This window comes from Drosophila suzukii, chromosome 2R, assembly GCF_043229965.1.
Source record: "Drosophila suzukii chromosome 2R, CBGP_Dsuzu_IsoJpt1.0, whole genome shotgun sequence".
In the NCBI taxonomy this organism is placed as follows: Eukaryota; Metazoa; Arthropoda; class Insecta; order Diptera; family Drosophilidae; genus Drosophila; species Drosophila suzukii.
This window is the reverse complement of record NC_092081.1, coordinates 11,211,937-11,238,497: the sequence shown is the minus strand read 5'-3', so window position 1 is coordinate 11,238,497 and position 26,561 is coordinate 11,211,937. Positions and strand designations below refer to the sequence as shown.

The window sequence follows — 26,561 nt, the reverse complement described above, 5'->3', positions numbered from 1 at the left end:
AAAAAAAACCTGGAGTTTACCAAATTCCGAAACATGTCGATAGAACCACAAAGCGTTCAAAAACAAAAACAAACACACTATGCGAGGTACGATTCATTTGATTTATAATCCACTCAAGTCTAGTGCCAGCTACAACTGTTCAGCAATTAGCATTATCTATGTATAGCCATGTATATTACACAACGAACAAACGACTCACATACTGGATCATCTTCCCTGAAACACAAAACAGTACCCACATAAATAATTCAATAAATCTATATACACACCTCTGGACTCACACAGATATTTATACAGTATATTTTGTAATGTATTATCCAGTGAAAAATGTGTAAACGGGGCAGGAAAGTAATCGTTAGCTCACAGCTTGGGCCACCGCAACTATGTAGATAATATAGGATTTTCACAACTGAAAGGTTTCCCCACTCCAGCAGAACTATATTCAATCCTCGAGAGATCGAACCAAACCCAAGTTGTGAGCTGGGGAATTGGATAAGCGATGGCGTGACAATATCAGGCCACTTCTGCCCCCTTAACCCATTATCATTCTTAACCCCTCGACATTCACAGATAAGCACAATAATAAAACGCGAAACGAAACCAGATGAGATATTTTCCTGATTCATTTTATTCTGCTAAAAGTTAAGCTAAGCAAATGGTGTCATACAAACATATACCTACCATATATTTTCCTAGAACAAAAAAAAAACCAAAAAGAAGTCAAAATCATATTTACAAAAAAAAAAGAAATGCAAAAAGATAAAACAAGAGTTGTAAGTTGCGTATTTTAACGGATCTTTCTGTCTGTCTCTTGTAGTGCGTTTCAACTTTGTTTTAAAACTGTTTAAAAAGAAGTCTACTAAAAAATCACAACTGATATGTATTAATTAGAGTTAGAGTTGATAAAAAAAAAACCGAAAATATATACATATATGGAAAATTGCCGTAAAGCGCAATCAAGTTCCGTACCACACAAAAACAACCTTTGGTTCAATAAAATTTACATCTAAAAGGAGAATTAAATATTATATACACCTCTATATATGTATATGTATTACATAAAGGCTTTACAATGCAGACTAATATATTTACATTATGTACGTGTGTAGTTTTGCAAACAAAAAATAATAACAAAAATGAAACACTCGAAAATTAACAAAAATTAATATGGCAAAACAAAAAATATGACATTTTAAACTGAGAAACGTTTAACATAAATAATATTTTAAATATCAAAGTGACAGTGTGGTTTATTTGGCGGTAAACTTACTTGGTGAAATAAATGTTTATTTTGGTTTTCCCGTCGATTTCCATATCCACAGTCTGTGAGGATACATGAACCTTGCAAATGCCTCAAAGATATCGATGGTTTGACATTTCTTGCGCGTACGGCCATAATATTATTTTAAACTCTCTTTCATCTTGGATCTTTGAAGAGATAAATCTTTGTCTGTCGGCAGCTAAAATTCATATCAGCGACTTTTAATGTTTGTTTTGATAGGGAAAATAGTCAGAACGTAAATTTAAAACTAAAAAAGGACTGATGCCGGAGAAAAACTCAGCGGATTGATCTGTATTACTTAGATTTTCCATAGTCTTATTTCTCCGCAGTTGTAACACTTCAGGGATTCCTTCGACCGGCTTAGCATCTTACTCATAATCGACCGACCTCTGTTGACAAAATAAGACTCATTCTTAAGAAATAAATGCAATATTTATATGATTTATAGTCACCGATTTAGGTCGTAGACGTGACCGAGGACTCTGGGAGAACCCTGTTCCAAGGGTTTTTTCCGGAAACTACGTCTATTTTTTGGCGAGCGCTGGAAAATACAAATTTAATAATTTTAATAATAATAATATACATTTTAATAATATTTGGTAATAATTACAAGTACAACGCGCGAGCGCATTAAGATGCGACAAGAGGAACGCACACTCAAGCGAAGTCGTCCGGCTATTTATTATTTTCATATTTCTTAGTTTGAAAATGCACTCACTATAAGTGGAATTCTTGTAAATTTTTTGTAAATGACTGGAAACGAAACCAGATGAGACATTTTCCTGTGTGTTTTATTTGGCGGTCAAATTATTTGTTTTAAACATAGTAAGGTTGTTGTACACACAAATAGATTAGCAGTTCATGTAAGTAGCCTTTCCAGAAAACCAATCTAAAAGTTAGGTAAAATGAAGGTAAGAAAATAAATTATTATAAATATTTTGAAAAACTTGGCGATCTCCAAACCCAAGAATTGCAGGCATTAATAATTAATATAGTTTACAATTGTATACAAGCCGAAACCCAAATCATATATACATATATGCCTTTCATTTTATTTTATTTACTGGTCTTTTTAGATTCAATGAAATTAAATTTTAAATTAAAATCAACTTTCAGACTAAAAACAACGAAGTATTTAATTAGTATATAAATACTAAAAATCCCAGCAAAAGTGCTAGGCAAAAGTTCCCAAAACACAATAACATACCGTTTATCGATGCATATATTTAGTGTATTCTTTAATCTGTTAAATTGCGGAATTGTTCAATTTCGTTCAGCTGTTTAACAGCTGCTCCATACAGATTCAATTTTCAAAAGTTTCAGCAATTCAATAGCCTGATTTAGTATATAAATACTGAAAATCCCAGCAAGAGTGCAAGGCGAAATTGCCTGAAACTAGTCCAGTCTGGTCTCACAGTCTCACCTCACAGTTGTGTTGTTGTTTTTGTTGGGGAAAAATAAACAATAATTTAGCTGGTTGTTGTGCGCGAACCAAAAGTGGAAATTATGCGAATCTCGACAGCGAAAGGGCAACGCGATGCTGGCAATGAAAGTGTAGGCGTGGCTTTTCCGGATTTTCCAGCTTATCGGCACTTGTGCACCTGTGTTGGCATTTCCACCGATTTTTTCGCCTGTGGAGCTGCAATGGCGACCAAATTGAGAACGATCAATTCCGCTAAATAGAAAGAGCAATCAAGGATAAAGAGCGGTGGGTGGAGAAAGAGAGAGAGTGGAGAGCGGTACGTGGGTTCATGCGAAAGTAGAGAAAAAGAACCGTATTAGTCGTTCATAAATGGCGAATAAGAGTGTGAAAAGGCAGTGAAAAGTGGCAATCCGTGGGTTATATAAAAAATATATATATCTATCAAAAGTGCCACGAAATGCAGTCTGGCAAAAATCGAAAATAAATCAATGATATAGACGCAAAATCCAGGAAAAGCAAGAAGAAGAAGCAACACAGCTGAGTGCGTGTGTGTGTGAGCCCTGTTTGCTTGCGAGTGTGTGTGCGCGCGTGTGTGCTGTGAGCAAGTGAAATCAATAATGTTTGCAGCCCAAAAAAAGAATTGAAACTGCAATAATGTCGAAAAATGTATGAGGCATCAAATTAGCAAAGCCATACATCAAGGCTGCACTGAGCGAAAATTGTGCCTTTCAACGGATCTTCTGCTGCAAAGCGAAAGAAGGTGAGTCGGCCATTTTTATTGCATTCTCCTCATATCACTTCTCTCGGCCTTTTGTTAATAAAATAGCCGCAAATTGCGTTTAATTGCCTTGAACTTTATGCGGGGACCATAATATTTCATCAGTTATATGCAGTCTTTCGTTAGAAGACAGCGCTTTGGAGCGGAGCTTAAAACTGGAAATGCGGGACTTTGGTAAACAAAGCAGGCAAAGTAATACCTTATGTATATACACTGCATACACTGGGGAAATTAGGGAACTGAAATCAGTTAATTAAACCAAAATACATAGCTATCCAAAATATGAAATGTGTTTAAAAAAGCTTTTTATAATTTAAATATAAACCTTGAGATATTATTTGTTGTATAAGATCAAAGGTTAATTTTAATTCAATATTTAATTTTCTTTATTTTAATCCCTATCAAATATTTGTAGCTGTAAACTGTTATCAACTGTCTATCGATCTTATTCTTTTTTCACATTTCTAAATTTAAAACCATTTTACGAACTTGACCTTTAAAATATTTTTTCCAAGTGTACTTGTGTGTCCACATGTGTGTGAATTCTTCGTCGATTCTCTTTATGGTCAAAGTAAATGATTTCAATTCACGTTCCACTGCCTTGGCTTCAATATTTATTTGCTGTCTCTTTCGTCTCCTACTTTCCCCAACTCCCCCGCGCTCTCTCTCTCCCTTTCGCTTAATCAGCTGTGCTCATGTGTGTGTGTAAGAGAGAAAGAGATGGAGAGGGCGGACAAAGAAACTGTTAGCGCCGACTTTGCTGTATCCTTGAATTCGTATCGTCTCGTTTCGTTTTGCTTCCTATTCCTTTTTTGCGCAGAAGAATCAGACAACAAAGGAAATTGTAATGAAAACGGTTGACAGTTTGAGTTTTCCGCCTCATCCATATTGATTTAATATTTGCATTGATTTGTTTAAGTGATAGCCAAAAGCAGACTGCTTACATAAGCAATTAGCTGCTGGGATTTTGCTGCCAAGTGCGCATTACATCCGCGAAATCTTGGCAGACGGGTTAAAGATGTTGCACTGTAAGCGGACTAACGGTTGTCCGCGCCCCGTCTTTATCCCGTCATTCGTTGGCGGCCATGTTTAATTTACAGATCAAAGGTGTAGCGAAAGGTGAAGAATGGGTATCAGTACCTCATTATATTAAAGATAATAGAAATTTAATAAACTTATGCACATTATCCTAAAATACCTCAAATTCTTAACACTTGTTTTTAACAAAAATAATTAAATTTAAAATTAAATTAAGTTTTAAATTAAATTCAACTGATAGCAACATATCTGTTATGTATTTAGTTCATCAAAAAATACACCTTTGTATATAAATAAATTCATCTCTCGAAACATAAAAATATAGAAATAAGTTCCGGTACATTATTTATTTCTAAATTACTTCGATTTTTATAACTTTAGAACCCGCATTTGTCAGAACTAAACATTTTGATGACATGAATTGAGTACCATTAAAAATGATTAGTTTTATAATGCTAAATGAATCATAAACATTCTTACTAATTTCACAACAATCTGGAAATGAAAATACTATTATTCGAGAGCTTAACATCAGTAAATTTTGTATTTTCCCACTCAGTCGTCGGTGTTTTTCCCCAATTAAATATGTCAGCAAATAACCACACAGTCACCCAGGGGAAGGACAAAGTAAGGCCTCCTGCGTGTCTGGGCTTTTTTATGGTTTTCCATGCTGTTAATGGAAGCCATAAGTGCTATATTGTACCCTATACACCACCTCCACGCAATTCTCGGGTTAAACTTTCGACGATAAGAAAAATGAAACCTAGAAAAATTGCAGGCTTATCTCAAAGTCACCGAAACCTAAATTTGTTGTTTGCCTTTCTGTTTTGTAACTCCTTCCAAAGTCTCAGTTATTAGTATTTATACATTTATTTACGGTATGTGGGTATACGGCAGCCTGAGATAACCCGATCCGAAATACGATACTGGGATCCCTGATAAGGTCTATCTTAGTTCCCAATTCCCTGGGGTTATTGCATTAAGATTCAGGTTCGTATATCACATAAGTTCTTGAGCTGATAACGAAAGAACGGCAAGAACAGTTCTTAAACTTTACTGCTCCATTGTTAGCTTCCTCGCTTCTTTAAATATGCTTTAATGAACAATATCCTGGTTATTTTTCTGAGGGCGGTCATCCACTCTAACCATTATAACACTACAAAAAATTTCTTTTTAACGACATATTAGGATTTGCTTTAGTTGTAAAAATACTTCTATAAAATCATATAATTTAATTGATTTCTGACAATAACAATTTTAAAATATACCTTTGACAGTAAAATGTATTACTCATTGATCATTATGGAAATTGGAAATCACCTTAAACGCATTAGAAATTATAAAATACCATATCTTATAACACTAATCACTATAACCTTTGTTTGAGACTTATAGAACCTGTTCCTGGATGTTAGAACGCTTCTTTCGGCGTGATTTCTTTGTCGCACTCTTTACTACGCATTATAGGTATTCTTAAAATTCGCCTGAAGAGAATCGCGAAGAGGGGGCGGGATGTCAGTGAGTGAGAGTGGGAGAAAGAGAGTGAGAGAGTGGCTAACGCTCAGTGACCCCAACTTTTCAGCCGTTGACTTTATCCGTTCCCGTTCCGCTGTTTTTTGTTGTTGTTGTTGTTGCTACTGCTCCTTCCCCTCTTTTGCGTTTTATTTTACGTTATTTTGTTTGTCGGGTTGAATGACTTTGGTACAACAACAATAACAAAAACAACGTGTGCGAGCGAGCAAAAAATAAGAAAATTAAAAAGTAACAACATTTTTTGGGGGGCAGTTCGTCACTCTCTCTCTCTCTAATGAGAAAAACAGAGAGAAAGAGAGAGATGTAAAGCCAACGAACCCACCAAAATTTCCAACAGCTGATGAGTTCGGGAGGTACAAATCAAGAGTTTTTTTTAGGGGGTGGGGTGTATGTCTCGTCTGGAAATCGCACCTCCCTCTTCGGAATTTTTGATTTACTTTGTGTTTAGAATAACCCCCTGTGATCCGAGGGTTGCTGTAGATACAAAGAGAGGAGGAAAGACTGGAGGGACTATAACAACCCAACATTGTTTTGATTGATATTCGTGCAATGGCCTTCATGGAATTTGCATTTCTTTCAATTCGCCACTTTATCGCTTCAATCAAAGCTAAGAAAAAAAACACAAATGAAAATCATATTCCATATGAATTCTCTAAGTTGCCAACAAAAGCTCTTTGTTTAGATTTTTTTTTCTTGCTTTGGCGAATTTACGAAAATAAACAGCATGTAGTCATCACATGATTTTGGGATTGGTAGCAGAGTTGGGTCTTGAGTATAGTTCCCATTTTTGTAAATATTCTATTCCCTTTAGTTACTTAATTGCGTCATGACACGCTTTGTTCTACATGACTCAAAAAATAGAGTTGACATAAATTTGAGTTGATGGGTTTGTTATACAATTTTTAATTCCATCTAATTTGCTTACATTATTAAAATGCACTAATACTTTAAAGTCTTCATTATTTTAAACGGTTTGTCTGTTAAATTTTGTTATTATAGTCCTTTACATAATGGTGAAATTAGTACATTTATATGTATGTTTAGATTGTGAGTGTTTTTATAACTTTATCTGAATGTAATAAACCCCTATCTCGACAAGGCAATTAACTATAACTAACTTGCATTGATACCCTACAATTACTCACGGGGCTTATTATTCAAAAAGTCTGCTATCTGACTCAGATTATCAAAGTGCTGGGTCATCGGCCATCTATGTGTATATTGTTCGAACCCTCGTCACCCCTTTTCCAATCACTCCCACAATCACCTCCCAAAATGGCCGCCACACTTGGCTTTGATGTCACAGCTGTCTGCGCTCTCAACCTTAAACTTTCCTGCTTTTCCGTGGAAAGCTCATTACAGTGGCACCTCGTTCGCCAGTTTTTCCTCTTGCGCCCCCCGTTCTTCGGATTTTCTACACCTGACGAGTCAATCACAGTCACGTGTGGGCCAAATTACAAGAACAGCTGTGTTGGTGTGCCGGAAAACATGAAGAAAAACACACGACAGACACAAAGAGCTATAATAGTCGGAATGTAGACAGTGCCAAGGGTTGAACAGTGGGTATTCCAAAATGTGTTCTATAGCAGCTTCTATAACTCGAATCACTACTATATGAAAATTTCAAAACTGATGCTAAATCTTCGATTGTTAACCAATTTTAAAATTATACAAATATTACTATCTTAAAAATATAAAAGAAAGGGAAATGTATTACTAGAAAATCATGAACTATTTTAAAGAAATATATGATTTCATTCTTAGCCAATATTTACTGTACAATACACGCGCCTTACATGAGCAGTGCCCTCAGCCGTTCTTGTGTAAGCGCTTCGTCTGCCTTGAGTCTATATTTGCACGCAATCAATCCAAGGTTTTTCCAAGGGTCTCAAAAACTCGAAACTTTTCAACTGCGTTCTTTGCGGTTTCACAATTGCTTGGGTGGCAAAACGCTCTATAATTTATAAGTTATGGTAAACAAACAAACACATGTTTACTTTTCTTGTAGATTGAAACAAAGTGTAAGGAACTGCAGTGCACACTCCTTATAATACAGTGATGACTCGCTTAGTTCAACAGGGAAAGTCTGTTTTGGTTATATTTTAGACCGTTTTCCCATCTGAATCTTAAACTAAAAGAAGTTTGAAACAAGTTACATGTTTATAATTTGGTAATGTATTTATTAATTTCAACAGTTTTTGAATTGCTAAGGTACCCGTTATATTATAATAATACCCGATATTAACATATTCGGCTGAGATATAAACCTCTTTTAAAAATATTTCAAGGTGATCTTTAGTTTGTTTGGTTCTTCAAAAGTAGTGCAGACTGTTTTATTGTTAGTTGTGTTTCGTTTTCCTCTTTTGCAGGCTGCTTTGCTTTCATAAGGTTTTTAACCGTTTTATTATCAAAACAGCTGATCGACGCAATTAAGTGTCTGTTTGTATCTGTGTGTTGAAAACAACTGCGCATAAAAAAAGCGGAAGAGAGAGAGAGAGAGGGAGAGAACTGACCCTTATTAAAGAGAGAGACCACGAACCGGAGCTGTGAAAACATTTTAATTCGGCAAAAGTATTAGTGGAAAAATTAACAATTAACCCAAACTATTCCACACATATTTATTCGCAAACTGGCACGTTTCTCGAATTCCATCTTGATTAAAATTAAGCGAAGAAAGCCAGACGTCAATCAGTGGAACTTTTCAAGCTTTGAAACCGGAGAGCAGAAAAAAAAGAAGAAAAATAAGGGGCATCGAAAAAACCAACCAAAAATCCATTTGGGCCCAAGGGCTTTTATGATATCATCTTCATTTATGTTAAGCGCCTCTTAACGTTATTTTGTGCGTGGAAAATTTTGAATTTTGAGCATGACTTTCCAATAGAAATAAGGAAATATCTACCTGTAGCTCTAACTGAAGTTCCCTTACTTTTATTTGTACTTGCACGAGATATAGAGAAGTGAGAAAGGAAACAGTAAATATTTGCCTCGAATTTTGTATCTGGGGTTAGGAAATAAATGGGAAATGTCTGGCTTACAAAAAAGAGAAAAACCCAGAGAATCGATTGATCGATAGAGCTGCTAATCGGTCCACGAGGTTTCTCCATTAATAACTGACGACAATTTTCAATCAATCCGACTGAAACTTGACAAAGAGATAATATAGCACTTACAGTTCTAAGAAAGATAGGTTTTGAACTTGTTTGTGAACATATTATTTATTGATACATGACCTACAAATATTAATTTGGAACTATTTTAAAATTTATACCGATCAGAACACAGTCTATAAATACAATTTAATAATATTAAAGTTTATACTATGACTTTTCGACTTCGTGATAATATATTATATGATAATTAATGTGTTATTGGGATGTAGACTATTGATATGGTTGGGTATGGGGACCTCAAAAAAAGTATGTGTCTGGAAATGGTAAACATAACTTAAGTTTATTCTGTGTCTGAATGGAAGGGGGGTCAACAGCAGTTTCTTGTTTTCCTGTTTGGCCAGGATGGCGAGCGAAGACCATCCCAGACCCCAGACTTCTTTGGTCTGGCCTTCGCTTTCGCATTGGTCTGGGCATTTCTTTGTCTGGCTGCCTTCTTCTTTGTTGTCGCCGTGTATCCGTGTATCTGAGTGTTCGAGTATCTGAGTATCTGAGTATCCTTCGGTTCCAGCAAGTTGGGTTACTCGAGTTCACTTCTTCGCTTTTTCTGCAGACTGACGCCTGACAAGTATCTGTGGCTATAGATGTGGTGCCGTCTGTGATTGTGTCTGCTGCACCTACAGTAGGTAACGGTTAAGAGAAACTATGGAAACGGAGCCAATTTTACATACTGTTTGGATGCCAAAAATATCTCTTTTCAGCGGTTTGCAAGACAAACAAAAATTTCAGATGGTTGGTTTTTAAGTCAAACCAAGTCATAAGAACAAAAAAATTCAATTTCTTAACCTATTTTAATATTACTTTGTTATTTAAAAGATATTTGAAGTGAATACAGCATAATATTTATTTTCCTCAAAATCAGGAACATATGGTTTAATTTTATATATTACATTAACATTATAATGAAATTATTATAAATATAGTTAAGACATCGTGAAACCAAGGTGTATTATCGCTTAAATTAAAACATTTTTGAATTCCCAATGGTTTTCCGAGCACAATAGGCCAAGTTGTGGCAAATCTTTATAAAAGAATATCAAGTACAAATCATATCAGCAAGTTGAGAAGAGCAGCGCATTTCAGAATGTACGGTTGTGTGGGTTCTGCTGATAAGATTCGCATCGTAGGAGAACAGAGGAAATGAAAGACAAAGATAGGCAGCGAAAGAGAGAGAACGAATCGGAATGGGAAAGAGAGGGAGAGCAGGCAAACATAAATTCTGAATGTTGTTGCTGTTGTCTGGGTCGCTGACGATTTTTGGGGCTTGCTATATACGGATATATAATCGCACATGCTCATACATATATATTGAAAGCGCATGCGTTGTTGTTGTTTTTCGGTGCTCCACCTCTTCCTCTTCTTCAAGAAATCTGCCAACAAGTACCCAAGTTGTATGCATACATACATATATACTATATATAACGCTATATAAACGAACAGCTATTTTCGTACATAAGGCAAAACAACACTCGACAACATGGCATCTCGAACATATGGAAACGGGTTCTCTATCTCTGTCTTTTCCTCTTTTTTCTTTATTTTTTGTTGTTTTGTTTAATCTACGGCGTGTGTGTGTGTGTGTATCTGTGTTTTCTGTATCTGTGAGTGGCTTTTGTTATTGAATCGCTATCGCAACAACATTTGCTCTTGCCCCACTAAAATGGGAAAAAAGGGTTCCACAAGAGCAACCTAAATAAAGGTAAAAGGTTTCGTAACAATTGTTTAAATAATTATAAGGCTTAGCAGGGCAGAAAGATCTTATAAAATAAATTAACAATAATCAAATGGTCAATTATATAGATTCAAGTTATTAGTAAGTTATTATTATAAGTTTGTATGAGTTAAGTCCACTTAATCGATGTTTCACTGTGAGTTATAGTTGTGGTTTTGTGACTTACCTATTTACTTGGCTTATCATATGTGTTTTATTTATTTTTTTCGTTGCCTTTCATTGGTATTGGTGAGCTCCATATGATTTTTGTGTACATTTTTGGCCTGCGCAACAGCAACATGTTGCCACTGGGCTGGCCAGCAACATGTTGCCACACAAATAAACCCACAAAAACTAGCCAAATGTACGACGTAGTTTTCCCCGCAGCCAAGAGGGGTATATACATACATGTGTATATATATCTATATAGTATATACACTCGCCTACATAGTATACACATAAACAAAGCGCTACTGCTGGCTGCTCAGCTGTTTTAGAAAGTTGCCGTCAGCAGCAGCGAACGGTTCGCAGCGCTTGGGCTCCTCCGCTCATTTTTTTCCATTTCATTCACTTCGAGACGTCGAAGCGAGCACACGCGTCACAATCCATAAAATTAAATAAAACGAAAATCAAAAAGACAAAAAACTCAAGGAATTATTAGATATTTTTTCCCAGTGTTTGCGCCGTGTGTGTGTGTGTGTGAAGTGCAGAGACTCTTCCGAAAGAAATACAAAAGAAAAAAAAAAGCAAAGTCCAAAAAATCTAAGCAAACAAGTTTGTTGTTTGGCCAATATTAAACGCGCTTACCTGCGAAACTGAAAATAAATATATCTATATATACACACTGCTAATACGCGCTGTTCAAAAGCGTTGCGAATTCAAATGCAGCTAAGCGAAAGCCCAAAAAAATGTGGCCACTGCCATTTTTTCAACCTCAGGACTAGAAGCCAATTAATCCAACAAAATCAAAGGCGACAAAAATCCGCCTCAGTTAATACCTAAAATATGAACATTTAAAAATCAATTGATTGTGTGTTTTTTCAATTTGCCAATTAACCTGATCAAAAAAATACAGCAAAATAAGGAAGTTTTCGAAAAGTTTTTACAACAATTACAACAAGAGAAAAAAAGGTTGGTGCACAAAAACCAAAATAATTGTATGGCTTTAAGTGCCAAGTGTGTGTGTGAGTGTGTTTGTGACCACTCAGCTGGTTAGCTGCGCATGTGTTGGTGACGTAATGCCCAAAGCACAGGCACTAACACTAGTACAGCACAATTGGCGAAGCTCTGAACCCCCCAAACGCCACCCCCACCCCCGCAACCACAACCACCCACACACACAGTTGCCAATAATTGAAGATCGCTCACACTGACAGTGGGGGCTCCCTAAAAAGAAAACTACAGGTGGAACTAGAATAATATTAATTTTTGATTTGAGAGAAACTTGAAATTATTAAAAAGATCTAATACAAAGTGAAGAAGTTTAAACTTGTTTTAAAAGTTTTAAGGTCACCGTTCCAAAATGTATAATGTTATGAAACAAATGTAACTAAAATATTTAAAAAATGTTCAATTCGTTTTTCGTTAGACCTCAAGTAGTGGTATTTTTATTTTTAAGTAAAAGGATATAAAATTAAATTTTAAAAAGTCAATGTTAAAGGGACTTGAATTTCCAATTAAAATATCTGAAATTGACGAAACATGCTTTTAAAGTTTTAGGTTTTTGTTTGTAATATGTCGTATAATAAAAAAAAATGTTCCCAAAAGCTTTAGTATAAAATACATTTATACTTAAAAAATAACTTCAAATATGAGAACTACATTTTATAATAGTTAAAGGATATATATAGTTTATTAAACCAAAATATTGTTGATAAACAGGTTTTTCAATTGGGTCATAGCATTGCCTTGAAAACATATTTAAAGTTTAGACCTTAAAAGCTTTTTTCAACCTATTTTTCTCTGGTTATGTAAAGTTGAACTTGTTGAGGGTGGACTGTAGTTTCGTCACTTGTGTAGGTGAAGCACTTTGGGAGACTATGCGACGCCCCCTTCGGTGTTATTTGACACACACACACACATACACAGAGCAACAACAGTACACATAATTTACTGAAAAGGCAATTCGAATCATGCTCCCTGGCCCCGTGTTCCCCCCCCCCCCCCCTCTCTTTCCCCACCTATCGGGCTATCTCTATCTTTCCACTCCCTGAAATGTTGTTTTTGTGTGTTGTGAAGTCAGGAAAAACTACTCGAGTTTTTTTTTTTTTTAATATAATTGACACACATTTTCTAATTGTGGCGTTGCATTTGCTGTGTGTCAACACTTTTGTTGCTGCTTTGCATGGGGCATTTATCATGTATCAGGGGTCTGCTTTTGAACTTCTTTATCCGTGTCTCTTTTGTAACCTGTTTGACTCAATCAGCTGTGAGGAAATAAATGGAAAAAGACAATAGGCAGAAATCATGTAATAAATAAAAAAGACTGTAAGATCTGTAAGAATAAAATGCGCAATAAAAAAACCTCCCACGTGTCTAGGTTGTTGGATCAAATTTATAAAAAAAAATGGGAAGGGGGATCTTGAGATAGTGATACATTGTGTATGAAAAGTGTGATAAGCTGTAAATATGGGATTCTTTAATATTTAGTGTGTGGTTTTAGTTATAAACTTTAAAATTGATTTACTGTAGCTAATAACATTTAAATTGTATCTAAAACTAAAGGTCACTTTAACAAAAATAATTTACCAAGAACAATTAAATGACAAACTTTCACTATCTCTGAACCAGCTTTTTATATAAGTGAAAGTATTTTTTTTGTTTCTTTTTAATTTTTGGCAGATTAGCAAAACAAACACGAAAATAGCTAGGCCAAAGTAAAAGCAAAATAAATAGCAACAGCTGTTCTGCTTGAATAATTGAACTTTGGTTATAGTTTTGCGGGGGTTTTTACACGTGTACACTCGACCAATTTATATCAATTCAGATAGCGCAAAAAAGAAAAAAATATACATAAATGAAATGTAACGAACTCGGACCCACACTCACACACACACACATGCATGCATTTGTCATAGTAATTTTATACGTGCGCAGTTGGAAATGTAAATGAAAGAGGGAGGGAGAGGGAGTAATGGGGATGGGGGGGCGGTCGTCAGACAGAGAGGCAGAATAAAGAATTGGAGTTGGAAAAGTATCAACTGAAAGAAAAGGTGGCGAGCGAAAGAGAGGGAAGAGAATGGAGGATGGGGGTTAAAGGAAGGCATTAACACGACGTCTTGCGGTCATTTGCTTCTCGAGAGAATAAGTGCGTGTGTGTTCTTTTTATTTTTTGCTCTCAATTTGCAAGAAATATTTTGGCTAAAAATAAAAACGTGCTCGTCCTGTTCTGGCTCCCTCTTGCTCTCTCTGTCTCCCTCTCTCCTTCGCCCACTCCAGTTGCCGTGGCCCCAACTCCCCACAAGTGCGAGCGAGATGCGCTCACGTGCTCTCACATTACACACACACACACACAGAGATACTGGCTCACCCACTCACACACACGTGGAGGAAGAAGAGCACACCATAACTGGACTGCGTTTGTTTACATTTTTGCTTTGCCTTTTTGTTTTTGCTCGCTTTGATTTTGCCTCTGTTTTTATTTTTATTTACTGCGCACATGTGAGCATCAGCAGGGCAATGTGGGTGAGAGAGACAGCGAAAGAGAGGGGTAAAGAGAGAGGGGGGACCTCAACTTTATTTGTTGTGTAAGAGAATCAGGGTGCCTCACTGCCTGAGAAATTAAATAAAATTATTATTAAAAAACAATTATTATTTACATAAATGTAATTTTTCTTACTAATCAATGTTTTTTTTTTCTATTTCAGCAAAAAGCAACAAAAATAATGGAATTTTAACAAAGTTTTAAAAGGTAAGTGAAGGGGTTTTTTTTATAAGGAAAACCTTGACTGCTTTTTTGATATCAATTCAAATACAGTGATAAGTATCACTGCGGGAAAATTTAAAAGTGAATAAAACAACGTATTAAAAAAAATTTTTAATTTAATTTGAATCTACTTTTGTATGCATTACAAAAATACTGTTAAAGGTTTCAGAGAATACTATTAAATAATGATTGAATTATAAACAATGCATTCGGTCTTAAAGTTTAAAAACTTATAGAGCTTAAAGAAGACTGACAAAGTCAACTTTTCAGAAGTTTTCCGTAGGTACATATATATGCACGTGAAGCAATTCCCTATCGAATGACCATGCTGATAAGCTAAGTCACCCTACAACATGTTCTTTGTTCCGTAAGAGAGAAATAGAGATAAATAGAGAGGATGGGTGATAAATGGGGTGGCTACATGTAATGCAATGAAGGTGCGGCCCCCTAGAAACACAAAAAAAAAAACCAAAGCTCGCTCAGCTGTGAAGGTTTATGATTGGGAGGGTCACCAACACATGTGCATTCAGACACGCACACAAGCACAGAATGGGCTTTTTGTAAGGTCGACAGCGAGGTCAATCAGTGTTAGGAAAAGCGATTGTCTTCCTGGGAATTGAAAATTTAATAAGACACACATAAATATGCATGTAACTACAAGATGATTCTCTGAAAATTTAATTAAAAATTCATTGTAACTAGGTTAGGTTGCTACAAACATCAACAAACTTTATAAAAAATTAAAACTATATGGCTAATCTGTACATCAAAATAAACCAATTTTAGTCGCCAATGATATTTATCAAACCTTTATTCAAAAAGAAATTTTTTTGATAGGATCGTCTTAGTATAAAACCTGATTTTTATATAAAATAAACATCCTACATATGAATTTACTTGGTTTTTAAAGCCAAAAACGAAGTCCAAAATTTTTAAAATTGTATCTTTACCTCCAATTTAAGGAATCTTAAAAAAGGTATAGTTTTTAGCATTCACAAAAACGTCTGACATATCTTTTGACCCATCTCGACAATCTCGCTACGACTCGACTTCCGTTTTAGATGACACATCCTCCACTTAACGAACTTCTGCAGCTAACGAGAATAAGTATAATTAAACTTTATGGTGACGCATTCACCGAGATGACTAAAGTGAAACACAACCGTATGAGAGATGATGTTAAAAGCTAATAAAAGACCTTTTTTCTTTGTTTGTGGCTTTCGTTGCACTCACGTGTTAACTGCTGTTTTTGTTGTTTTTGATTTCATAATCCCAAAAAAAAGGGGGACGCAGAAAAGGAAACCCCCGAAACAAGCGAAAGGCAAACGGAACTTGTTTTTTTTTTTCTTTTGAAAAGTTGCAACATAACAATTTTCCACTGGCGGTCGTTTTTCTTTTTCTTATCTGCTTTGAACTGGTTATTTTTTGTGTTTTTTTTTTTCAGCAGCGCCCCTGGTGGTGGTTTTAGTTACCTGCCTTTCACTCCACTTGGCGCGCCTCAGAAATTTGTTATTCGTTATTCGATTTTTATACCCTCACAGAGGGCACTATATAGGCATCTGTACCACCAAGGGTATTTCTATGCAATTAGGTGGCTTTGTGGGTAATCATTAACATGAATCTTAGAAATTATATTAAATAGGGGTTCATAAAGCTGTTCCTAACAAGTTCGACCCAACTCTTCATAACTTGGGTGCCTAAGGAGATTTTTATCAATAACTCTAGAAATGGTAGTTACTAACGATTTTATAATGAAATTATAAGTTGTATTAAATTTATATGACAAATATACCCAAAAAGAAGCGTATAAAAATTTCCGTTTCAATATTTATTTCCCGTTCCACCATTCGTTTTCCTTCTGCAATTCGCCGCGCCTGCATTTTCCGCTTGGTAATCAAATTTTGTAATGTGCGTCAACAAAAAAAGAGAAAAACACGTAATAATAAATGGGAAAAAATCAAATGAAACGAAAATGTGCAATAAATAAATTATTCAAGCAAGACAATCTACAAACACAAATGCAGCGCGCGTTGCAAAATCAAAAAGCATGCCAAGGACGGTGGCCGAGCTAAATGAAATTAGTCCAACAATGCGCCCCCTGCCCACCCCCTTGTGGCGCCCCCCCACCCCCCACCCTTTAAACATACTCTCGATCGCTTTGCCAAGAAGTGCAGCAAATAATCAACAACAAAGTGTGCCGCACGAGGAGGAAAAAGGTGGAATAAAAAACAACCATATGACAAACTTTTTTCGATCAACCTAATTGCTTGTTTCTTTAATTCGCTGCCAATTACTTTTGCATCTGTTTTTACCTTAAAAAGCAATTATTTCAACGAGAATTAAAGATTTCCTAGTGCAATTAGTTAACTACAAGGCCACTATCTACAGAAAATCGTACTGCAATTAATTTAGCAATTGCATTTCTGCCAACAAAAATATTTCGCTACTACAGTATAGAGAATCTGTTCAAAATTCATAAGTACTTGGTATTTATCTACAAAAAATGGGATAAATATTTGATATTTATCTAAAAAAAAAATCAAGAAAAGAAAAGTTGTAAAATATATTTTATAAAAAACTTTATTTTAAAACAAAATTAAAAAATATATAATCTTGTAACATCTTTTTTACTTATATTTACGTACATAATTCCAATTTTCCAAGAAAGTACAATGACGTCTTTAGAGTCGTTCAAAAATATTTTTAGAAAAAAAAACGCTACAATTTACATTTTTCCAATGTCCCATGTCCCATGCGATTTTCCACGTTTGTCATTTCCTGACATTTTCTTGAAAATCGTCGGTCGTCTTTCTTCCAACTGCGTCATCGAGTAAATTTTAATTTTTCGGATGGAAAGCGAATTTTCCGCCTGCGATGAGAAGCAAATGATAATGGACAGTTGAAAGGGAGGGAAATACAAAAAAAAAATTGGCAATAATGTAATCGAAATATTATTAAACTCTGGCGTTCCGTTCGCTTGTCCCCATTTTCATACGGGTTTTCTTGTCTGTATGTGTTGTCTATTGTGGGCCAAGAGTATTTTATATATACACGCGAATGTGCCATAAACAAAACTCAACACACACTTACACACACACAGGCAGAGCAAACATTGCAAAGCAATACAAAAATCAGATGTTTTCTAATACAAACATTGAGAGAGGGCCAAAGCTCTGCTCTCTCGCTCTCTCTCTCATGCTCTCTTTATATTTTCGCCTTATGTATCTGTGTCTGTCTCGCGCGCTACTTATATATTGTGTATGCAGGTCAAGAAGAAACGCAAAAACAAAAGCAAAAGTAAAGACAAACATGTTTACCCAAGAGAGCGCGCTCACTCATGTACGTTAGCAACATGTTGCACGCTACTTTGCTGCATACATGTGCACTGCTTGCATGTTTGCCTCTTAATTTGTTTTTTTTTTGCTTTTCGATTCGCAATCCGCGATTTTGCTGTTGCTAAGCAAAGTTTTAGCAAACGAAAAAAATATAGCAAAAACAACAGCAAACGCAGAAATAGAATTGCAAAACCAAGATGATTTTGTGTAATAAAATGATTTTTTACACTTCCCAAAGTTTTGACCCCATTAAGGCATTCATAATCCCGCTTTATTTGTTTTACTATCATTTTATTTGTATCTTACTTATTATAAAAAATCATAGTATAGAAAAAATATAGAACCTCATATTTTAAAGTTTCCTAAAATGTATATTACGAATATGAAAGCTTTATATCTTAATATTTTAGTGATTATATTGAGATTAGTAGTAAAAAAGTGAAATCAAATGGTTTAAAAAGAGTCAATTCTTCAAGAAAAGCATTTTAATAAACAAATCGCCTTTTTAAAATTTTTTTAAAACATACAAATATGTTTTTTTTATAATTTTTAATAGCTAACCAAATTAAGAAATTATATATCTATGATATTTAAGTTAAATAATATTTGTAGAGCATTCCCATAGAAGGTGCCACAGAACGACCTTCAAAGTCTCACGCAGATACACACCCATACCAATGCCAATGCTTTTGCAAAGCTTGGCTCAATGACGTCACAACGCTAGCAACATGTTGTTGCCACAGCTTGTGGACCTGTGCGAATTTCGAGGGGGTGGTGAAGGGGGGGGCTACAAAGAGGGGGTGTTTGATGCATTGTGCATTGCCAAACGGCTGACATGTTGCTCCTAACTGGGTCTCCGGTTAAGTAACGACCTGGTTTCTGCTCTTTTTTTTTCTCGCTTATTAGTATGAATGTGCTCGGTTTGCTGCACATACAGCTACAGATACAGATACACAGATACAGTGCACATGATGATTTCAGGCCAAAATGGGGCCGTGTCAGTGTGTCGCAGTTAAACAATTGGCCAACAGAATTGTACTGGCCTGGCCTTTTGTTGCTTCCGCATCGGAAGGATAAACCAAGAAGTAAACCATGTCAGCAGTACATAGTGTCCAGGTATATAATATCATAAGTATATAATGGACGGACCTTGGGGATTCGATTCAAGTTGAGGGTGCTCCTTTCGTCATTCGACCTTCGGCAATTGCAGTGGGTGGGAGTGGGTGGTGGGCAGTGGTTTGGCATCTGCCATCTGCATCTGTTGCTAGGCTTATTTATAGAACAGCCTTGCGGATTTCGAAATGGAGTCAAGGATACAAAACCAAAAGTCTGCCAGCCTAGTTAAGGCCAAATTAAAGCTTCTAAGAGTTTAACTTGCAAACTAGTTTTACTGGCAAGAATAAGTTTACCTTTTTTCAAGCAAAAAGTGTTTAACTTCACTTCAAACTTCGATAACTACATCAACTTTGTGAACAAATTTCTTATACTTGTCACGTTTTATATAATTATCATGGCAAGAATAATCATTTTACCCAACTTTATTAACTTTATTGACTTAACAAATTGGCCAATTAAGAGATACTTGTCTTTCTCATGGTCAACAAAAAAAATTGAGGTTAAGTTACCAGTAGGGGTTAAATTAAAAGTAGGAGTCAAATTAAAAGTAGAGTTAAATTTGGATAAGCACGGAACTTTTCAGTTAGAGACTACTACTATCTTAAGAGGAAGAGGAACAGTTAAGAAAAATTGAATTTAATAATTAAGGAACGCTTTCTTGTCCACATGTTATATTAAAGGTTAAATTAAAAGTAGGAGTTAAATTAAAAGTAAAGTTTAATTTGTAAAAGTATGAAATTTTGTAGTAAGATACTACTTCTATCTTAAAAGGAACAGAAACAGTTAAGAAAAATATAATTTAATAACTAAGGACCGTTTTCTTGGCCGCACGTTAAACTAAAATTTAATTTTTAACCTAGAGATTAAAATTTACGTTTAATATAAAATTTTAATGAGAAAATTAACATTAAAATACAATTGTATGTGTGTACTTTAAAACTGATTTCCAATGTTAAAGATATATATTTATTTTACATCTCTAAAAAATTCTCCTTGCTCTTTTTGCAGTGTACTTCTGGTGCAAGAAGCAGCAGCAGCAATAGCTAGAGGAATCGGAATCGGAACCGGAAACAGCTTCAGCTCCAACGGACAGGCAACCAACGGACCGACAATGATACCCACCAGCGTGACCAACTCGCCGCCGCCAGCGGGATTGGGCCAGAATGGAGCATCTGCCTCCTTGGGCTCGGCCACGGCGGCGGGCGGAGGGATGTTATCCGGTCTGGGGATCTCTGGAGGCGTGTCATCGGGAGCAGGAGTGGGTGGAGGATCTGGATTGGGGGCTCAGAACAACTACAGCTCCGTTGTGCTGGGTCTGGCCTCGCTGATCCTCGAAGGCAGACCCATTGCCGACGATGAGTATCAGCAGCCGCAGCAGCAGCAGCAGGTGGGAATGGTCTGTACAGGATCAGCAGGATCTGGAGCAGCCGGGGGACGCCTCTCGCCACGCCCCTCCACATCCAGGGCAGCCATTAACATCACAACGAATCCCTACGGTTCGATGGGAGGATCGGAGAATAGAGCGGGCAATGGAAGTGGATCCGCCGGATCGCCCAGCAGCAGTTCCCTGACCCACCAGCGTTGGACGCAGAAGCTCTGCCAGCTGCGTCAGATCTCGCCGGCTGCCCAGACGATGAGTGCCGAACCGGAGTTGGTATCCCTGGCCATCAATGATCTCAACAAGGATCACGGCGACTACGAGATTGTACGCCGAGTGATGCTTAATCGTGCTGGAGGAATGGGTGGTCTGGTTAGCAGTTCCGGTGGAGGTGGTGGCGGTGGTGGTGGAACCAACAACTCCAGTGCCGCCAGCTCACCGGGCTCCAATTCATCGGATAACATCCTCCACTCGCTGCAATCGCTGGCCACCACCTGTTTGAGAGGTGGACCCGCCTTGGCACCGCCACCTGTTGAGCCACGACCCCTGAATTTGGCCTTTCTGTGGTCAGGATCGGGTGGTTCTGGTGGCCGGGGATTGGGATTGGGATTGGGATTGGGAGCAGCTGCAGCAGCATCAGCAATAGCAGCAGGGAGCATTAGCAACACACCAACAACAACAACGGCAACTGCCACTGCCAGCAGCGGAGCAAGTAGCTCCGCATCGCGGCCCAAACACGGGCCGCACTGTGATCAGTTCCTCAGGAAGATGGGTCTGGCCAAGGGCGAGATGCCATCGGAGGCTGAGGAGCACATCTGTGATATGTCCTACGTGAATATGACCGTAAGTGGGATGTTTCCTTAAGACTTTGTTTTAATAATACTTAAAACTTTACTTTCATTTGTCTATAAAGATAGTTAACCCTTGAAATCTCTTTTTATTTCCAGTGCAATCGTTGGCGGGCGTACTGCATGAAGATGGAGGCCATCCTGGCCAGACGCGAACCCGTTTGCATCGAGGTTTACCTGGGTCCCGTGAGCCACAAGCTCTTGCTAGAGCAGTGGATCATCAGCGGCAAGGAGAAGTGAGTCCTAGACTAATGAGAAACCATATTAGATTTCTTACTTATATAACCCCTCTTCTTTTCCAGAGTTCCTCCACCCACCATGACGTTGCCCTCGCTTTGCAGCGCCATCAGGAGTCAGTTGTACTTCTCCCAGATCGTGGCCTGGTGCGATCTCCTCCGCAAATGCGATCCATCGGTGTACGACAGTGGCCGCGTTATCTTCTCCAGCTGCGGCAACAATGCCGGGGATTTGGCCACAGCCTATGCACCTAGTGGTGGCGGCCAGAAGAGACCTCGTCTCAACATCTTCTACAGGATCAAGCAGCACACCGCCCACAGCAATAGTGGGCTCCACCAGGAGGATGGCTTCAGTGCCAAGGCCAATGTGCACAATTTTCCCAACGTCAATGTATCCGAGAGCTACAGCATCTCGGTGAGCGTGCGTAGTTTGCCCAGGATTAATGGTGGCTTGCCGCATGTGGAGCCACTGCCTCCAAGTCCGGCACCACGAAGCCTGAGATCCTGCGGAGGTGGAGACCCCGCCAGCACGCCCACCGGAGGCGGGGGACTTCATGCCGCCACGCCGACTGGCCTGGGAGCCCGGATAAGTGCACTCACCCCAACGACAACGGCCAGCGGCTCCAACTGTGATAATGGAAAACCCGAAATGGGACAGGGACTGGATGAACTCGATGGGGATTCGAGTTTGAGCCACCGGGAGAGACAGCTGCAGAAGTATCGCAAACGAATGCAGCGGAGGGACAAGAAAAGGGAGAGGAAATCCACACCGGAAAGGGAAAGCAATCCACAACAAACCGAGGAGCCCATGGAGGAGGGCGAGGAGTCGCCATCGCAGTCTCAGACGCCATCAGAGGCGCAATCCCTATCCCTGACCTTGCAGCAACCAAGGCGTATAGCCATGATCTCCACGGGCACACAGACTTCCCTGAGCAGCTGCCAGCAGTGTGGCAGTGAGAAGACTCTACTTTGTCTCAGCTGCACGGGCGGAGGAGGAAGAGGAACGACTAATGGAGCAGGACAAGCAGAGGATGCCGATGATAGCGATACAACAGCCTCCGAAATGGAGGAGACCTCCACTTGCAGCCTCAGTAGCGGCGATCTCATCGTGGGCACACCACGCAACAAGGCGGAGCTCCTGCTCCAGGCCATTCAGCGCACGCCAAAGAACCACAACCGAAATCGAAAGCCACATCAGACGGTGGAACAGGCTCCCCTGGCCACCATCTCCTCCTCCTCCTCCTCCTGCCGCAACTCAGATCTCAATGGTGGGCAGAACAACAATCTGGTGAAAGTGACGCCCGCCACAAGTGGCTGCCAGGTGTGCAAACGCCAGAAGACGCAGCACAACTTTGCAAATGGAAAGATTCATCAACCCACCAATGGAGAGCACACGAGCAATGGTTTTGCCAGCATGCACAGGGAGGCGGAGAAGAAAAAGGAAGTTCAGGTAAATCATTTGCCCTATTTATAATCATATTCTTAACTAACAAAGTATATTTCGCAGATTCCCTCCACCGAGCTGACGCCCAACATCGAACGCTGTTCGCTAAATCCCGCAGAGCGCTGCAAGACGCCTCCTCCAGGAGTAGCCGAGCACATTGTAGTGCAATTCAAGACACCGCTGAGCCAAGTGCCGGCCAAGCTGCAACCAGATGCAATGGTGCCACTGCAGCAGCAGCAGCAGCAGCTGGGCAAATCCTCACCAAAGCCCAGTCAGCTTAGATTGAATTGTGGCTCTGGTTTGCTTGAGAGCGAAACGCCGCCACCCATTGTTTCGCCACAGATGCGCAAGGCACTGCCCAAGGTGAACCTGACGACGATCTTCTGCAGCTCGGCTCCCATTGCCATTGGCTGTCCCGCCTTCAGTTTCGATCCAGCTGCCCTGAGTCACGCCCATTCGCAGCTGCTAGCGCCGGATGCAGGCTCCACGCCACCCGTGCAGAAATCCTTTTCTGCTCCCACATTGCCACATGCTGCTTCTCTGTCCGTTTCGCCAAGATTTGCCAAACAGGCGCTGGCCGCCCACAAGCGGCGTTCTCGCCATTTGAGCGATCGCAGCGATCGTAGTTCTTTGGGATCCGACGAGCAGTTGTCGGATGAGGATCTGGAGTCTGGACTCTGCAGTCCAGCGGGTGGATCGCCCTTGAAGTGTCGCGCCAGGTTGGCGGCTCATTTTGCAGGGCGGCCATTGCTGGGAAACCTGGAGGAGTCTCTGCTCCAAAGGAGGCTTATGCCCAAGGTTGAGGTGATGGGCTTCAAGCTGCAGTTGGGCGCCTCCGGGGGCTTCTGTCCCACCCAGTTGACCATCCCGGCTGTGTCCTACTTCTACGAGCTGCATGGCGAGACTCTTAGCACGCCGTACTTGGTGAGTTTTTTGTTAAAGTAAAAGTTTAGGGGACCAAATACACACATTCTTTTGTTTTTTTTGGAAATATATATTTTTTTTCTAACTCGCTAAAATAAAGTTCTTAAGCAAAATCCAGTCCCAGTAGTCAAAGAAGATATTGCAGAGGCTTATTTAACACCTTGTTTCCTTCAGTTTAGTTAGGTTTGGCAGAAAAATGGAATTAAGGAATATGGAAAATGTCTTTTTTCAGTGCGAAATTCGTCTGCCGCGCAAGGGTTACTCGGTGCCGAGGACAGGCACGGTGCAGGCCACGCTGCTGAATCCCATGGGCACGGTGGTGCGGATGTTTGTGATACCCTACGATATGCGGGATATGCCGCCGCTGCACCGTACCTTCATTCGGCAGCGCATTCTGGCCGAGGAGCTTGGCCAGGAGCAGCAGCAGGATGCCGGACCAAAGATGCCAAGGAGCCCAACGGTGACCAGCACAACCAGCAAACTGGGGCACTTCATCAGCGCCGAGCAAATGAAGCGGCTGCGCTACTCCATACACCTGAGGTAATGAGTTTATGAAGTGACTGTAAACGATGCAGCGGCAGGGTTAAAAATCGATCTATCTGCATGTAGCTGCACCGTTTACTACCCTACCCTCTTTTTAATTACTTTCTTAAGTCATTACTCTGGACTAACACCACCTTTGCTCTCCACCAGGTTCCAGACATCTCGCTCCGGACGACTGTGCCTGCACACGGACATCCGACTGCTGATCTCACGCCGCACCGATTGCGATACGGCGGCCGCCCATGCCAAGGGCGTCTTGGAGGCACCCAACGAGCTGGTCACGGACACCATGATGCCCGCCGAGCCGCGCTACAGTGCGCGACAGGAGAGCACCAGCCGGATTTAGTAGCTACTGCGAGCCCTGGGCGGCACCTTTGAGTTGCTGCGCCGGCTGTGCAAGCAGCTCCAGGACAAATGGCAGCAGCAGAGGGAGACGAGGGATCTCTGGCAGTGGCCCCGATACCAATTGTAGGCGACGGATCAGCACGAAGAGACGGAGGTCAGGAGGCGAAACAAACTCCAACTGAGTCGTGTGTGTGTGACAACCAACCAACTGCTTTACTAGTTATCGTTTAAATCTATACCTAAGTTTAGTTTCTTTAACAATTTGTTTGGTATTCCACCTCGCAGGAGGTTCTATTCGTATAGTTTTGAATTTTGAATTTGAATTACTGGAAAATGTGTGTGAGAAAACATTGCGAAAGTAAAAATGTTGAATTATGAAAGCAATCGAGTCGAATCGGTCGGTCAGGCGGCGGTCAGTCTAGACTAGCTAAACTATCTGTATCCGTATCTGTAATGGCAACTGCAGTTGTATCTCTATCTGTATCTTTGGGGTCCACGCGAGGAAGAGCGAGCGGAGCAATTAGCAATACTAAACAAAATAACTATGCAATGTGTGAGTGTGAAAACGCAAGGGAGATAACTACGTATATAGGACATGCATATGCAGATATCACATACAATATATATATATATATATATATATTTAAATATATATTTATGTACCATATGTTTAATCGTCGTGTAGCGTCAGCAATTTTAAAGGCAATTTGTGGGTGGAGTTGGCGATTTGCAGTAGTAGGTTGATGTGCGCTCATATCGATCGTTGTTGTTAGTGTGTAGTGTGATTTTAACCGCAGAAATTAAACAAACAAAGAAAACAAAAGAAAACTTTTCGTTGAGTGCAAGTTTGAAATGAATTTATCTGGTTTCGATTTTAATTTGGTATTTCCGTTCTGAGAGTGTCTAATTAAGCGTGCCTGTGATACGATATGAGCTGCACGAGGGGGTTACTTCTAATAGAGTTTTTAGTTAAATACAATTGACGATTACATTTTTGTCGTTCTCTTTTATTTTGTGTTTACAAACTACACAGATTAGTTTCCCTGTTTGGTTTTCCATATGCAATAAGTGCTTGGAGTTCATTTGCACGCCATGCATTCGAGGGGTTTTTTAGAGAGATAGGAACCCTCGCCAAACTTCAAGCACATCTGTACTTCAATAATACGACTACTATACGGATCTAGATGTGTTGAATTCTAACCAAATTCTTGTTTTTCAATTGATACCTGACTATAACTATTGTATAACAACGTACTACACACAGCTATTAACAAATTTTCAATCTAGGTGGTATGAAAACAAATAAAACATTAAATTTAGAACGTAAAAAAAATGAGGAAAACTCGAAAAAAAACCAAGCGAAACAATAAAGCAAGGTCGATGGGGATGTGCATTAGTTAGACCCGTCGGCTGGGAATCATACAATTTACTTTGTTCAATTTGTTTTAAGTAGAGAGCTTAATGTGCGCTGTCAATAGCAATTATATGTGTAACAATAACACCAATATACAATACAATGATTCAATAAAGGGAAA

General features: G+C 39.0%; 1 protein-coding gene and 1 long non-coding RNA gene across 5 annotated transcripts; one reads left to right on the top strand and one right to left on the bottom strand.

Annotated features, from left to right (window-relative positions):
* Nucleotides 1-341: 341 nt before the first annotated feature.
* LOC139352565 (uncharacterized) lies at nucleotides 342-8,070 on the bottom strand. 4 transcript variants are annotated; one of them, XR_011603790.1, is made up of 4 exons: nucleotides 7,851-8,070; nucleotides 1,893-2,171; nucleotides 1,735-1,823; nucleotides 342-1,671 (listed from the first exon to the last, which is right to left on the bottom strand). It is a non-coding gene; the product is annotated as an uncharacterized lncRNA (long non-coding RNA). The 4 variants fall into 4 exon arrangements; XR_011603789.1 differs by lacking the exon at nucleotides 7,851-8,070 and adding an exon at nucleotides 2,706-2,839; XR_011603792.1 differs by lacking the exon at nucleotides 1,893-2,171 and having other exon boundaries at nucleotides 7,851-8,064.
* atos (atos homolog atossa) lies at nucleotides 2,725-26,561 on the top strand. Its single transcript, XM_036813036.3, has 8 exons — nucleotides 2,725-3,465; nucleotides 14,799-14,842; nucleotides 20,317-21,529; nucleotides 21,634-21,770; nucleotides 21,837-23,220; nucleotides 23,278-24,138; nucleotides 24,371-24,678; nucleotides 24,832-26,561. The coding sequence occupies exons 3-8, from the start codon at nucleotides 20,420-20,422 to the stop codon at nucleotides 25,025-25,027; spliced, it is 3,996 nt and encodes a 1,331-aa protein (XP_036668931.3). The 5' UTR covers nucleotides 2,725-3,465; nucleotides 14,799-14,842; nucleotides 20,317-20,419; the 3' UTR covers nucleotides 25,028-26,561.